The sequence below is a fragment of the Hipposideros armiger genome, unplaced genomic scaffold (genome assembly GCF_001890085.2).
Source record: "Hipposideros armiger isolate ML-2016 unplaced genomic scaffold, ASM189008v1 scaffold_362, whole genome shotgun sequence".
In the NCBI taxonomy this organism is placed as follows: domain Eukaryota; kingdom Metazoa; phylum Chordata; class Mammalia; order Chiroptera; family Hipposideridae; genus Hipposideros; species Hipposideros armiger.
Genome location: NW_017731712.1, coordinates 45,642 through 58,651, shown reverse-complemented (window position 1 = coordinate 58,651; position 13,010 = coordinate 45,642). Strand labels below are relative to the sequence as shown.

General features: G+C 55.5%; 1 protein-coding gene across 1 annotated transcript in view; it reads right to left on the bottom strand.

Moving 5' to 3' along the window:
- The window catches only part of RPTOR (regulatory associated protein of MTOR complex 1), a 113,899-nt gene that overhangs the window by 55,751 nt on the left and 45,138 nt on the right, over nt 1-13,010 (bottom strand). The window contains exon 10 of the mRNA XM_019661852.1: nt 1,459-1,533. Coding sequence (XP_019517397.1) covers nt 1,459-1,533 — 75 coding nt within the window. The remainder of the gene's footprint in view (nt 1-1,458; nt 1,534-13,010) is intronic.

The window sequence follows — 13,010 nt, the reverse complement described above, 5'->3', positions numbered from 1 at the left end:
CTGGTTTGCCTGATGGTGGGCTGGAAGCAGGCGGTGTCTCCCCGTGGAATGTCCCTGAAGAAAGCTTTGCCTTGGCTTCTCCCAGGCCCCCGGGGTTTCAATTCCTGGAACGGGTTTTACGTCCATTTCTTGGCTGGTGACTCTCACCCCACGTGTGCACAGGCCCGAGGTCCCGGTTTCCCTAGGAGGCTTCCTGAACTTTCTGCCTGGACAGGGAGCAGCTCCCCTCGCCCCACTTAACGCCTCGCGGGCGCCTGGCTCTAAGCAGCGGTGTCGGTTTCGGGGACGTCACCGGCTCGGGCCCCATGTGCTCTGTGCAGATTCGGGTCCACATGCCTCGGGGACCCCCGGGTCGCGTGACGTCCTGGCTTGCTTCCCACCGTGGCTCTCCTCCGACGCCTCTCTTCAGTTTTGGGCGTTTGGGAATGTCTGTCCCTTTCTCTTACACTTGGCTCTGTCCTCAGAGCTTCCTGTGTTTGTGGCTGAAGCAGGCCCCTCGTGTCGGCTACGCTCATCACTTCACTGCATTTTACTGCGTTAGCATTTTTTTTTTCATTCCTTTGATTTGTTTTCTTATTCACTCTGAAGAACAGGGAAGCGATTACTTCCAAAACGCATATAAAGTATAAACTTTAACTGCCTACAGTGATGTTTCAATGCCACACTTAAGTTAGAACCACAAGGACTATTTACCTTTTATATGACAGTCCTTTTTTCAATGTTTACAGTTTTTGTGTTTGTTTTTGTTTTTTTAAATCTCACTGACTTTAGAAAACCAACTACAGGGTTAAATTACATATGAAAGTTCCTTTATACAACTAAAGCCACCTAAGCCCGTGTAGACAGGCTGCTCCACGTAATTGAATTTAGCATGTACTTTGCGCTCTTGACCATGCTAGGAGCTGGAGGTGGGGAATACAGGAAGTAATTATACAACATTTACAGGAGTTATTATATATGCTACTCATAGAATACTAATTTGTGAGGCAATTTCATATAATAAAGTACATTTTAAATGTAAACTTTCAGCCTCTTCTTTCCTCCCCAACTCCCTTCCTGATTCTAAGGCGCGCGAGCTGCCCTGCCACAGAGGCGCCCACGCCTCCCCGTGCGCCTCAGCCGACAGGTGTGCAGGAGAGCAGGTCCTGGCACAACGCGGGGCTGTGCCGGGGAAAACAGACGGACAGAAACAGACCGAAGCAGCCGGCGGCCGGACGCTCACGCACAGACAGAAGCGAGACAGCTCCCGCCAGTGTGCTCCTAAGTGGGGAGCGCTGTGTGAGCAAAGCGGTGGCAGAAAGCGTGACCGTGTTCCCAAAGCGTGGCCCACGCCCCAGAGCGGCCTCTGCCTGGATGGTCAGCGGCCTTGCAAAGTCGCCACGGCAGCGCGGCACGTGAGCACACACAAATGACCCAGGTCTCGAGACTGTCCCAAAGGGAGTGGCGTTTGGTCCTTACTGGCATGTAAGGGTCTGCCAAGACCGAAAGGAAGTACTTGTGCCCGTTGTCCTTCACCAGGTCTGCTTGGCACGACTGGGGAGAGAAGAGACAGAGGGAGAGGTGAGAGTGCGGTTACCTGAAGGGGTCTCTCTCTGCTTCTTGTCACATATGAACCAATGGACGTGCGAGGAGTATCTTAGGCCTTTGTTGCTCTCTCCTCTCAAGTTCAATTTTCATGTGAGAAAATAGTGAGATGGCTGCTTGCACATACATGTCCCCTGGCTGTGGGGACAGGGCTGGCACCTCACATGTTCTCAGAAATGCAGCAGCTCCACGGTGTGCTCTGGAAACTCCTTGTTGGGTACCTGACGGCTGGGGGCGCCCTGGCTGCTGGCGCCCCTGTGGAGGGCGCAGCCATCGCTGCAGCTTCCGCCCACGTCCTCCCTCCCGTCACCCATGCTCCTGTCTTCCTGCCTTCTGAGCTGGGACACGCCCAGCCCTTGAAACCATCCCGTTTCCGCAGACCTCACCCCTGTGGAAGGTCTTAGGGTTTTGCTTGGTTGGACTAACAAAATACTGAAAAATGATGATGTGTGAATATAATAATCACGAATTACTGTGTCACACAGTTGTATTTTATCGGCTGCTTCCTAGAGGCTCAGCTCCTTATCCCGAAGGGGTGGCTCTCAGGTAGAGGTTTGCACTTCAGCGCTAAAGAGCTGGGAGTACAGTTCCTCCCAGCCTGTGGGCTCGCACGGCGCCGGTGAGCGCCATCAAGTCTGTGCTCCTCGGCTCAGCACACATTCCGAGGACCCGCCAGGTGCCAAGCCCTGGCTGGTTCTGGAGACACAGCAGCTGTGCCCTGCTCAACTCCTGGAGGGGAGGGACCTGGGTGAGCAGTCACGAACGCGGTGGGGGCACCGGGCTCGGGGGCTGGGGGTTGGGTGTGTGCTTTCTGGAGGAGACGCCCGACCTGACGAGTGGCTGGGATCACCCACGGAGCCAGGGCAGGCGCGAGGACGGGGGGAAGGGGGGTCATCCTGCTAGGGTGCAGGGTGTGGGGAGGGCTGGGGACGGTGTGAGGCAGATGGCCCAGGGCCTTGAACGCTGCACCGAGCAGGCCCTGAAGGGGCCGCAGCCCAGAGGTGGAGGCCGTCGGGTCACGCTGGAAGCTGCAGTGAAGGATGAGGCGGGGGCTGGCCCGAAGGGGGCAGGTGCAGCTGGCAGAGGGGACGGGACGATCCCGCAGACACAAGGACAGTGTTCTGGGGGGACCTGGGCAGGAGGTGGGGTGTCGCAGTTTGGGGTACACTGCATCAGAGGCACCTCACTTTCAAGACGAAGGTGGGTGCACACTCTGAGGTGTGGAGCGTGAGCCAAGCCCAGCTTCTAGATTAGAAGTCCATGCACGTCCATGGGAACCCAAGGCCACCGAGTTGCAGGGGTCGGGGGAAGAGGGGACAGGTGCCAGGAAGGAGGCTGGCAGGTGCGACGAAGCAGTGGGGTGTCAGGAATCCTGGTGGAGGGTTACGGGCCGATTTCACCCTAGGCTGGATGGTTTTGGACATTTCTGCAAGTGCTGGTTCTTTCAAGGGACGTGAGGGACCCTGCCTCAGGCATTCCGGGCCGAGGCGAGCAGCTGGGGAGGCGGTTTCTCCGCGTGGTGGAGAGGAGGAGAGGCAGGCAGGGCACAGAGCGAAACCAGCTCCTCACGCAGACCTTCCTCTGGCGAGCGGCGGGACTCCAGGGCAGTTTAAGAAGTCCGCTCATCCAGGGGATTCACAGACTGAACTAATAGGCAGGAGCGACCTGAAAACTGGGGGTGGCATGCAAATTACGGGGGCTCTGATACTTGGAGACGGTGACCCCCGAATGTGGTCGTGATGCAAGTGGGCTTCGTGGACCAATATCCAGAAAAGCTGACTAGTGACGTTCAGGGCACGGCATCCACAGAGCCGTGACGTTTTGTCAGCTCCCAGCATGCCCCTCTCCTGAGGATGAGGGCATTAAAGAGGCTCGGGGGCCAGGGTTTTAAGAACCGAGTTTCTGGAATAAAAGGAGCGAGGTCATGTGCGGAGACATACTCCTGCTCCACAGAGACCCCTGGCTTGGGGCGTTGCCTGCGTGAAGCCCTCACTCACGGGGAGCTGCTGGTTCCTCAGCCCTGAACCCCAATCCCCGTGGACACTGGCACATTTCTCAGGGGAGCTCTGATAACCAGGCGTCTCTTCTTCACATGGATAAGCTGACAAGGACGCGGCTATTTAAGTGGGAATTGAGAAGATGGAGGGTGGGAGGTCAGGAGCGGTGGGTGCTGGGTTCAGGGTGGGGGAGCCGATGACGCCTGCAGCTCTCAGTCCTGCCCGCCAGGGACTCCTGGCTTTGAATGAAGGTTGTGACAGGAACTGGAAGGCGTCAGCACATGTCCTCCCTGCCTGAGAGACTCAGGCGGGAGAGACGGGAGAGCGCTTGGTCAGGCCTGGCCCAGGAACAGGGATGCGACCCGATTCTGAGCATAAAGGCACCGCTGTCTTTAAGCCTGAGGCCAACGCATCACATCAAGGCCCACACGCTCACATGCACGCCCCACGGAGCTGACACGCATGTCCAAGCGCTTGACACGAACACCACAGGCCTCAGTACCAGGGTCTGGCCACTGTTTTGTGGTAGGAAAAGCTGTTTCGACGCGTTTGTCAGGTCAGGGGGGGACCGCCGATAACGCCATCTTGTCACGGTCTACCTGCACTTAATTCTTAGCAGGTGGCGTTTATGACTTGGCTGAGAATGTGCTCAGCCCGCCCAGCTGCCCTGCCGTCCACAGCCGCGGGCGGGGAGCAGGTGGCCTGCTGCGCGCCTGCTAAGGGTGCCAGCCGTGGCCTCCCGACCTAGGAGGAGAGCCTCGTCATGGGGAAGAGACAAGAAGGCCTTCCGAGCACAAAGGCACAGAAATGCAGCCGGCAGATGACACTCGGCAGGCGCAGGGTCGGCGGCAAGACCGCAGAGGCGCCCGGGCTCTGGCGCCGCCAGTCCTCCGAGCAGCCACGTTCCAAGGGCCCTCCCTTCCTCGTTTTGTCTGTTCTTTTTGCCCCTGATCAAGCCACAGGTGTGACATAGTAAGGCCACAGTAAAAAGAAGGAAAGGAAAGGCGAGGAAAAGCGTGACCATGAAATGGCTTTTTCTAAGCAAGCCTGCTTCCCACCACACACACCAAAACCAGTTCCGACCTGCCTTTAAATCTCCCGGCAGAAGATTCTTCTGTCTCAGGATTTCAGGGAATTGTGCTTAACAGGGGAGGAGAGGAAGAGAAGAGAAGCCAACAAGGAGATGGGGCAGCAGCCAACATGCGCTTTGCAGACAGGTGTGAGGTGGAGCCGGGACCCCGGGCCTGGGGTAAGCTCGTAAGGCGAGGGCAGGGTCCTCCACGGAATGTTCTGGCAAAGGATGCTGCAGGGAGAGACGCTGCCTTTGTTCTCCTTAACGCAGACTACAGCCTATGGGGGAGCAGGAAGATGCCAGTTGAACAAAGACTAACAGGCCGTCACGTGTGACACATCAGATGAGGTCCCAATTGGTGGTGGGTCCTGGCAGGTTCACCAGTGGATGCACAGCTCATGCTCTGATGGGAACGGGGGAAATCACACGGGGTGAGGGGCTGGCTTCCTGTCCCCAGAGTCAGAGTTCACTGGTGATGAGAAGGATGCTGGGAGGGGAGGACTGTCTCCCACACAGGTGACAGCACCAGAGCAAGCAGACCTTGGGCGACTCACCGTGGCGTAGGATGCCAGGGCACCTGCCTGGAGAGACGCGGGCTGTGCGGCTGTTTATACACCAGAGATTGAACAGTGGCCATAAAGCCATCGGGCCGGAGACGACACCAGAGCAGGGACTCTGCTCACTGGTCACGGGGCCTCTGTTCCTCCCCAACTTGGCAGCACGTTCCCCGGGCAGTTGGATGCGCGTCCCCGTGTGCTCAAACCCTCAGCACCGCCGTCCCCGCGTACCACGTCCGGCAAGACATTTAAATGTACACAGATGTGCACTTTCCCACAAATGGTTTATAACTTTAAATATCCTCATGTCAGAAGCTTGTTATGGGTGGGAAAATATGAACACGTTTATCTCTTCGACCTACCTCTTCGTACATGTTCTAAAATTTGTAAACCTGTTTAAAGGCTCAAAAGTCAAAACACTGCCGAAAGGTACCGGTGCAGGTTTGCTTCTCTCCCAACTCTGTGTAACTCCTCCACTGTAGGCATCACCTCGTTCGTTTCCTATTTATTCTTCCCATGTTCCTTTACGTAAACACAGGTGAATATGAGTATATAAACCGAGCCACCCTTTCCTTAACAAAGTACTACAGCCGTGGCCTGCGCCCGCCCGTCTTCCCTTCGGCGACACGCACAGCGGCTGGCGGCCAGCTTCCTGTCTCCACAGCCAGCGCCTGCCATGCCAGCCCCTGGGGGCGGCATCGCCTACAGAACCAGCCTCCTCGGATGAGTGGGTCTTTCACTGAAAACTCACTGTTGTGATTACGAACACGACAATGAATAAATGTCTTGTGTTACCTCACACACGTGCAGGTACAGGGCAAATCCCCAGACGTGACACTGCCAGATCAAAGGGTGAACGCAGCTGTGGTTTTGATGGAGGTCACCATGTTGTGCCGTCACAGCACAGAGCGTTGTGAAGTGTTTGGATTTTTGCCAGTCTGAGAGGCTGGCATGTCGGTGCAGTCTCACTGTGCTTGTTATGAAGAGATGGACATTTCCCTGGCATTCCTGGCTGTGAACTTGCTGGTTCGTGTTCTTTGACCATTTCTCTACTGGGTTGTTAGCGTTTTTCTCATTTTCTAGGAATTCTTTATGTTTGGGAGGCTAGTCTTTTACTTGCAAGAGGAGTTTATATGCCCCTCCTGACAGATTCTTTTTCAAAACTTTGGTCATGGTATTTTTCCCCCATGCAAAAATTTTGTATTTTTATGCAATCAAGTTCATTGACGTTTCAAAGACATCTAGATTTTAAGTCATAGTCAAAAAGGCTTTCATCGGGCAGCCGGGTAGCTTAGTTGGTTGGAGTGCAAGCTCTGAGCAAGAGGGTTACTGAATTGATTCCCACATGGGCCAGTGAGCTGTGCCCTCTGCACCTAGACTGAAGACAACTTGAGCTGAGCTGCCAACGGGTGGCCGGATGGCTCAGTTGGTGAGAGCACATGCTCTTAACAACAAGGTTGCCGGTTCGACTTCCACATGGGATGGTGGGCTGCACCCCCCAGAACTAGATTGAAAACGGTGACTGGACTTGGAGCTGAGCTGCGCCCTCCACAACTAAGATTGAAGGACAACAACTTGATTTCGAGCTGATGGGTCTGGAAAAAACACGGTTCCCCAATAAAGTTAAATAAATAATAATAATAATAATAATAATAAAGACTTTCATCACTCTAAGGTTAAAATAGAATTGTTCTGGGTTTTTTTCCAGTGTTTTCAAAGGTTTTGTTCTTTATATGTCTCCCTTTGAAGTTCACTCTGGCTGTGCAGACACGTAGCTATCCCAACACCACACACTCAGGGCCCATCAACTTCCCCACTGGTCTGAGGTCCGACTTCACCACACTCAAGACCCTCACGTCCTGAGGTCTGTTCCTGGTACGCTCCACTGGTCTGTCTGTCTGGTCGTAATCCGGCACCACTAGCTCCACTGGTCGGTCTGTCTGGCCGTAATCCGGCACCACTAGCTCCACTGGTCGGTCTGTCTGGCCGTAATCCGGCACCACTAGCTCTATGATGAGGCCTCACAGTTAATTTTAATACCTCATAGGATTAGTTCCCCATCATTCTTCTTCCTACTCAGAATTTCCCTGAATATTCCTATTTATTTCTCCACAGGAAGTTTAGAGTATGCTCGTCTAGTTTCAGACAAAATAAAAAAAACTTGCTGGTTATTTTATTGGGTGTATTCAAGTTTGACGACTTTTAGAGAACACTGAAGTATTCATGGCGACGACGGCTCCTTCCGTAAATGAACAGGCTACGTTTTCCTTCGTCCAGGCTGGTTTCTGTGTTCTAAGGAAGGCCTGAAAGTCCCTTCACAGGTTTCTCATGCGTCAGGTCAAGTTTATTCCTGATTTAGGGTTCTCTTGTAAATGGGGTGAATTTCTCTTCTAACTGGCCATTTCTTTGGATTTCTGCCCATTAATTCCAGTCTGTCTGACAAATTCCCTCATCAGTCGTGTTTCACTGAATCCACTGGGTGTTCCGGACATGTCGACTGACAATTTGCAAACCAACGGTTTGACTCTACTTTTCCAATTATTTATGCCTTTAAGCTCTTTCTCTGCCTAAGCAATAGTGATGTGGCATCACGGCTTTTGGGCTGATATGAAGATATTTGAAACGTTAGAGAAGTAGCTGCTGCTGCTTTTTCTATTGGGTGTTTTCTTCCTCTACGAAGAGATCAATGTCAGCCGCCTTCTAGTTATTCATATCGGGTTGTCGGAAAAGTCATGACGTATTTTTTGTTTTCAGTTGCAAAAATGCGTCATGACTTTTCCGACAAACCAATATATTATCGTAACTGCTTTCTCAATATTGAACCAGCCTCGCTTCCCTGGAAGGAACCCTGTCGGTCGTGGTGCATCATCTCCTTAGCGTTCTGCTGGATTCTTTCCGGGTCCCTGCCCGGCGCAGTGACTGGGTGGGAAAGGGGTCCGAGCCGGTGCTTTCTGAGCCACACGATAAGCCCAGCCTGACGTCGGGTCCTCGCCAACATCGCCGCCCTCTCCTGGCACTGACAGAGCGGGCTGTGCTCTCGGGCCGCCCAGCGCAGCCTGACGGCCCATCACGTGGCCCCCAGTCACCACAGGCCGGCGGCCGTTCTGCACTGCCCCGGGCGCTGGCTGACGTTTCACCCTGCAAACGGGCCATCTGTCCCCTCCCCAGCTGAACCCCATCCAGTCTGCGCAGAGTGGCCAAACGACCTGCCTCCCTCCTGCCAGATACAGACAGACAGACGCTCCCAGCTGCAGCCTGGCTTCTTCAGCAAGGAGTCTCCTGGGGCCTGTACCAGGATGCGGCAGGCAGACAGCTCCTCTGACTCGTGGGGGTTGGGCCCCGCCATCCTGGTCCACAGTTCTCCATGGACCCCACAAGGAAAACCCGCTCTGAGGGCTTCAGAAAAGCAGTCACCTCATCTAACTGGATGACTAAAACGCGGCCGTTCTCATGACGGTTCTGTCTCACCAAACGCCAGGCTGGACCGTGAGTCACATAACCAGTGCGTCCGGCCTGATGGCAGCTTCCGGGTGAGACGTGGGTTCACCAACACCGTGGTTGTGTTTCTGCGCGTTAGTTTAGGAATTAAATGGACCACGAATGCAATTATTTTATCTTTGCTAAAATGAGGGGCAGGAAGGATAAGTAACATCTATAAAGTGCCTGCAACAAGTCCGACTCGGGTGGGGACTTTGACGTGAAGACAGGCCTGGCTGCTGCTAACCATTCTGTAGCTGACGCAGCTGCCTGTGGTCAGAGCAGGGCCCTTCCCACCTAGTCCATTTGCAGGGTGTTGGAGGATGGTAGAGAAGAAAGACTATTTGATAGGGAGCAAACCGCAAAACAGAATACTAGAAAACCCCAGAAAGGCAAAAGCAGCAAAACCAAATAGCTCCAATACTACACCTTATAAAATAAGCCTAAATCAACCAAAATAGAAATTAAAAGAACAATATTCAGGGCTGGCCGAGTGGCAAGGTGGTTGAGTTGGCTTGGGACGCCAGCTCTGAGCAGCAGGGCCCCGGTTCGAATCCCACATGAGGGCCAGTGACGCTGCCCTCTACAGCTAAGATGCTGAACAACAGCTGGACCTGGAGCTGGGCTGCCGTGAGTCACTGGCGATGGTGTAGGCTGCAGTGGGGCTGGCCGGCAGCCGATGTGAGCCGCCATGAGCCGCCATGAGTGGCCGTCCAATGGCCGGCGAGCGACTGCCTCACCCGGGAAGAGCGCAATGATTATACCAACATGGGCCAGTGAAGCGACGTCCTCCACAACTAGACTGAAGAACAAAAGGACAGCAACTTGTCTGTTCCCTTCCCCCGATTCCCCAACACTGTTCCCCTCCCCGAATTCTCCAATAAAATCTTAAAAAAAACGAACAATATTCAGATTTTAAAAGATAATGAAAGTGAATAAAGGACAGTGTTCGACCACAGACGTAAAGCAGGTCACGTAACAAAGACTCCCAGTGCATCGTAGTGACGTCCTCCCAAAGAGGACAGGATGGAAAGGGGGGAAAGAAAACAGGCGGGGACACGTGGCAAACACCTCAGCCAGGTGACCAAAGTCACAGCAACACTGAGGAGTCATGTTGGGAGCACAGACCCTGACATCAGCTCCTCAGAACTGCCAAGATCACCCCAACAAGGAGCGTCTGAAACGTCACAGCCCAGGGGAGCCTGAGGACTAAATGTCACATGGGATCCTGAATAGGATCCGGGGGCAGAAAACGGGCATTACATAAAACCAAGGAAATCTAAGTTATGGATTTTAGTAGAAGAGAAACAAAGTTTCAAAAATCTTCCTGAGAAAAGCCCCCCCCCACCTTTTATTTTACATAACTGGACTCTTCAAGGACATCTGAAAAAGGGCCAAACAGAAATGACCAAAAGGTATGGCTGCCTGATCCACAAACCCAAGCTTTCAGATTTGCAGTAAGAGGTTTAGTGTCAGAGACGGCTGGGGAGACGTGAGGTTTATTCTTTTCTTCCCTTTAACTCTGAAATTTCCAAATGGCTTCCCACGTCGTGGCTCTGGGCTTTGTAAGCACGGCTGCTGTACTTTCCAGAGCAGATGACGGCCGGCAGGGGGAAGTGAAGATGGCTTGCTGAAGTAAATGAGGGCGGAAGGCTTGAAATTTAGTTTTTTTAACTTTTCAATCCAATGTTTTGGACAAGCTTTGAAAGAAGTCATTGTTTCCCTGAAGATGGTTCGATGGAGGGGAAGGTAAAATACATCATCCGGAGCAGACAAGCAAGAGAACCAACATTTACTGGATGCAGCCACACCCAGGGCACTAGGCACACGAATGGTCAAGGTCAACTGAGGTCAAGGTCACCCGCGGACAAGGGGCGCTCCCAGCACCGAGAAGGCCAGGAACGCCCAAGGATGCGAGAGTCCTGGCTGCGGGGAGCCAGCACAGGACGGTGTCCGCACAGAGGGGCCCAGGCAGCCCGCAGGCCCCTCCGCGCTCACGATGCAGACAGAAGGCTGCCATGCAAGGATGGGTGAGGAGGCAGTAAGGACCTGCCCGCCAACAGCAGCAGACACCGGAATAAAAGACGCCTTTGCCACAGAGGCACGCCTGCTGGGGACGCCCCCGGGACACTCGTGCAGCCCGTCACAGTGACGCTGTGCCCGGGAGGGGTGAGAGGAGCCCGGGACTGGGTGCATGGTCGGACGGCGGGGGGGCTGCCCGAGTCGCCAGGGCTTCTTAGTGGGGCTTGTGGTGAGAGGGGCATTTTTGTGGTTCTCCGTCCAGCAGGTGCAGGACCGATGGTGGCAAGCAGGACCAGCTCAGGAGTTGCTGGACAGAGAGCACAAGGGACATTTGCTGACAGAGCCCAAGTTCACAGGTGGACTGCAGGGCTACTTCAAGGGCACAAGGGCCCTGGTGACGGCCGGCTGGCTGTGGCCAAGGGGGAGCAGGCAGAGCCTGTCACTCTCCTTGCTCTGCCCACAGAGGGGGGTGGACACCTCACCACCTGTTACCGGCTCTGTCACTTTGCCATCTGGGAAGACCCCACTCAGCCCGAGGCCCGGAGCCCAGGCCAGCTGAGCGGTCCTGTTGGCTCCTGAAACCCAGCACTTCCTTATCTGTAAAGAGTCTGCAAATCACACCTGCAGAGGTGAGTCGGAATAAGAGACTTCTCCACACGAGAGGAGCTGCCACTGGGCGTCAGGCGCAAGCACACACCCACGGCTGTTTCTGCACTAAATGGAACCTGCTGAGCTCAGTATTCGCTTCAAACCAAGCAAGGACCCCCTTCCGCCCCCACACCCCCATCCTGACCTGGCACTGACGCTGCTCCCGTTCCCTCCCCCACCAGCAGCCCTCAGGCCCAGCCCCCTGCTGGTGGGTCTGTCCCCACGCCCTGCAGAACCAAGGGTCTCCCTGTTCCCAGCTCCCACCTGCACCCGGAAGCTCTTCCTTTGTGCTCTGTGGGTTGGGGTCCCTGGAGAACGCTCCCCCACGGATCCCCTCTGCTCCCCCACAGCAGCTCCTCGGTTCTGCCTGCACCGTTTGAGGGTTCACCCGCCACCATCCCTGGCTGGACGAGGCCCCAGTCTCCGTCTCTCGGGTCACAAGGCCTCGTCACCATGGTCTCCCGAGTGCTCCCCTCACTACATCCGCCTCGCCCGGTTGCCCCTCTGTCACCGACATGGCCACCCCGCCACTGCACAGGCTCAAACTCGAGACCGTCTCTGCCATGCCCACCTGGCCTTCCTGTCCCCCGGCCCCCACCTCCCTGACCACTGTCGGCCTCCTCAGCGGCGCCCGCCCCTCCGTTAACCTTATCATCTATTTACACCGACACCAGACATTTTATGAACCACAGCTTGGTTCTTACTGTTTCTGTGCTCCAAAATCTTTACGTTTCTCACACCTGCTAAATGCAGCTTGACCTCCGACACCTGGAAGGCAGTGCCCTCTGCTTGGTGGCCCCGCCCTACGTCTCCAGTGTCTCAGCCCCTCAGGGCAGCTGCCGCCTCTGAATGCCGTCTGTGCTCACGCTCCTCTGTCCTGGGTCAAGCTGTCCCCGTGCCCCCCCACCACCTGACACCTCCGCTCAAAGGCCCTCACACTGGTAAGTCCAGCACAAGTGCCGCCTGCCCACAGCGCATCTCAGGCTCCCCTCTTTGAAATGTCACGCTGGTGGCATGCGCCTCCTGAGGGATGTGTGACTTCCGGCCTCACAGCACAGAGTTTTGCTCCACTGCACTGTGACCCTGTCGAGGGCAGAGACGGCTGACCTCTGCATCACCCACCGCCTTCGGTTCTAATCTTTGTGGAGGAGACAGGTGACCGCAGGCCCCGAGGCCAGAGGACGAGGCAGTGGGGGATGCGGGCTGGGCAGTCACGGTTGAGTAGCGACCGTTAGTGCTGTGGGGCTGAGCCTCGCAGGGGAAGCCTCGGCCTCCGTGTGACTGTTCGCAGGCCGGGGGCAGGTGGAGGGGAAACCAATGGGCAGAGCCTGATGGGGTCGGGACGAGGCAGGGCCGAAAGAAAGCGGTCAGGGTCATTTAGTGGCTGGAGGGACGTGGGGGACGGGCAGGAGGCAGCACACAGGGCGAGAGGGGCGAGTAGAGTGCACGCGGCAAAGGTGACCTGACAGTGGGTGACAGAGCCAGGCCTGGGCCCAGAGGGAAACATGGGGTTTCTTCTGGAGGCGGGAGTGCGGGGTCAGCATGGCAGGCACAAAGAACCCAGCCCCTGGCACCGCACCTCGGTGACCCTGCCGGCTCTCGGCGACCACTGCCACCGGGGCTGGACAGCGGGGGCTCAGTGGGGAGCGTGGC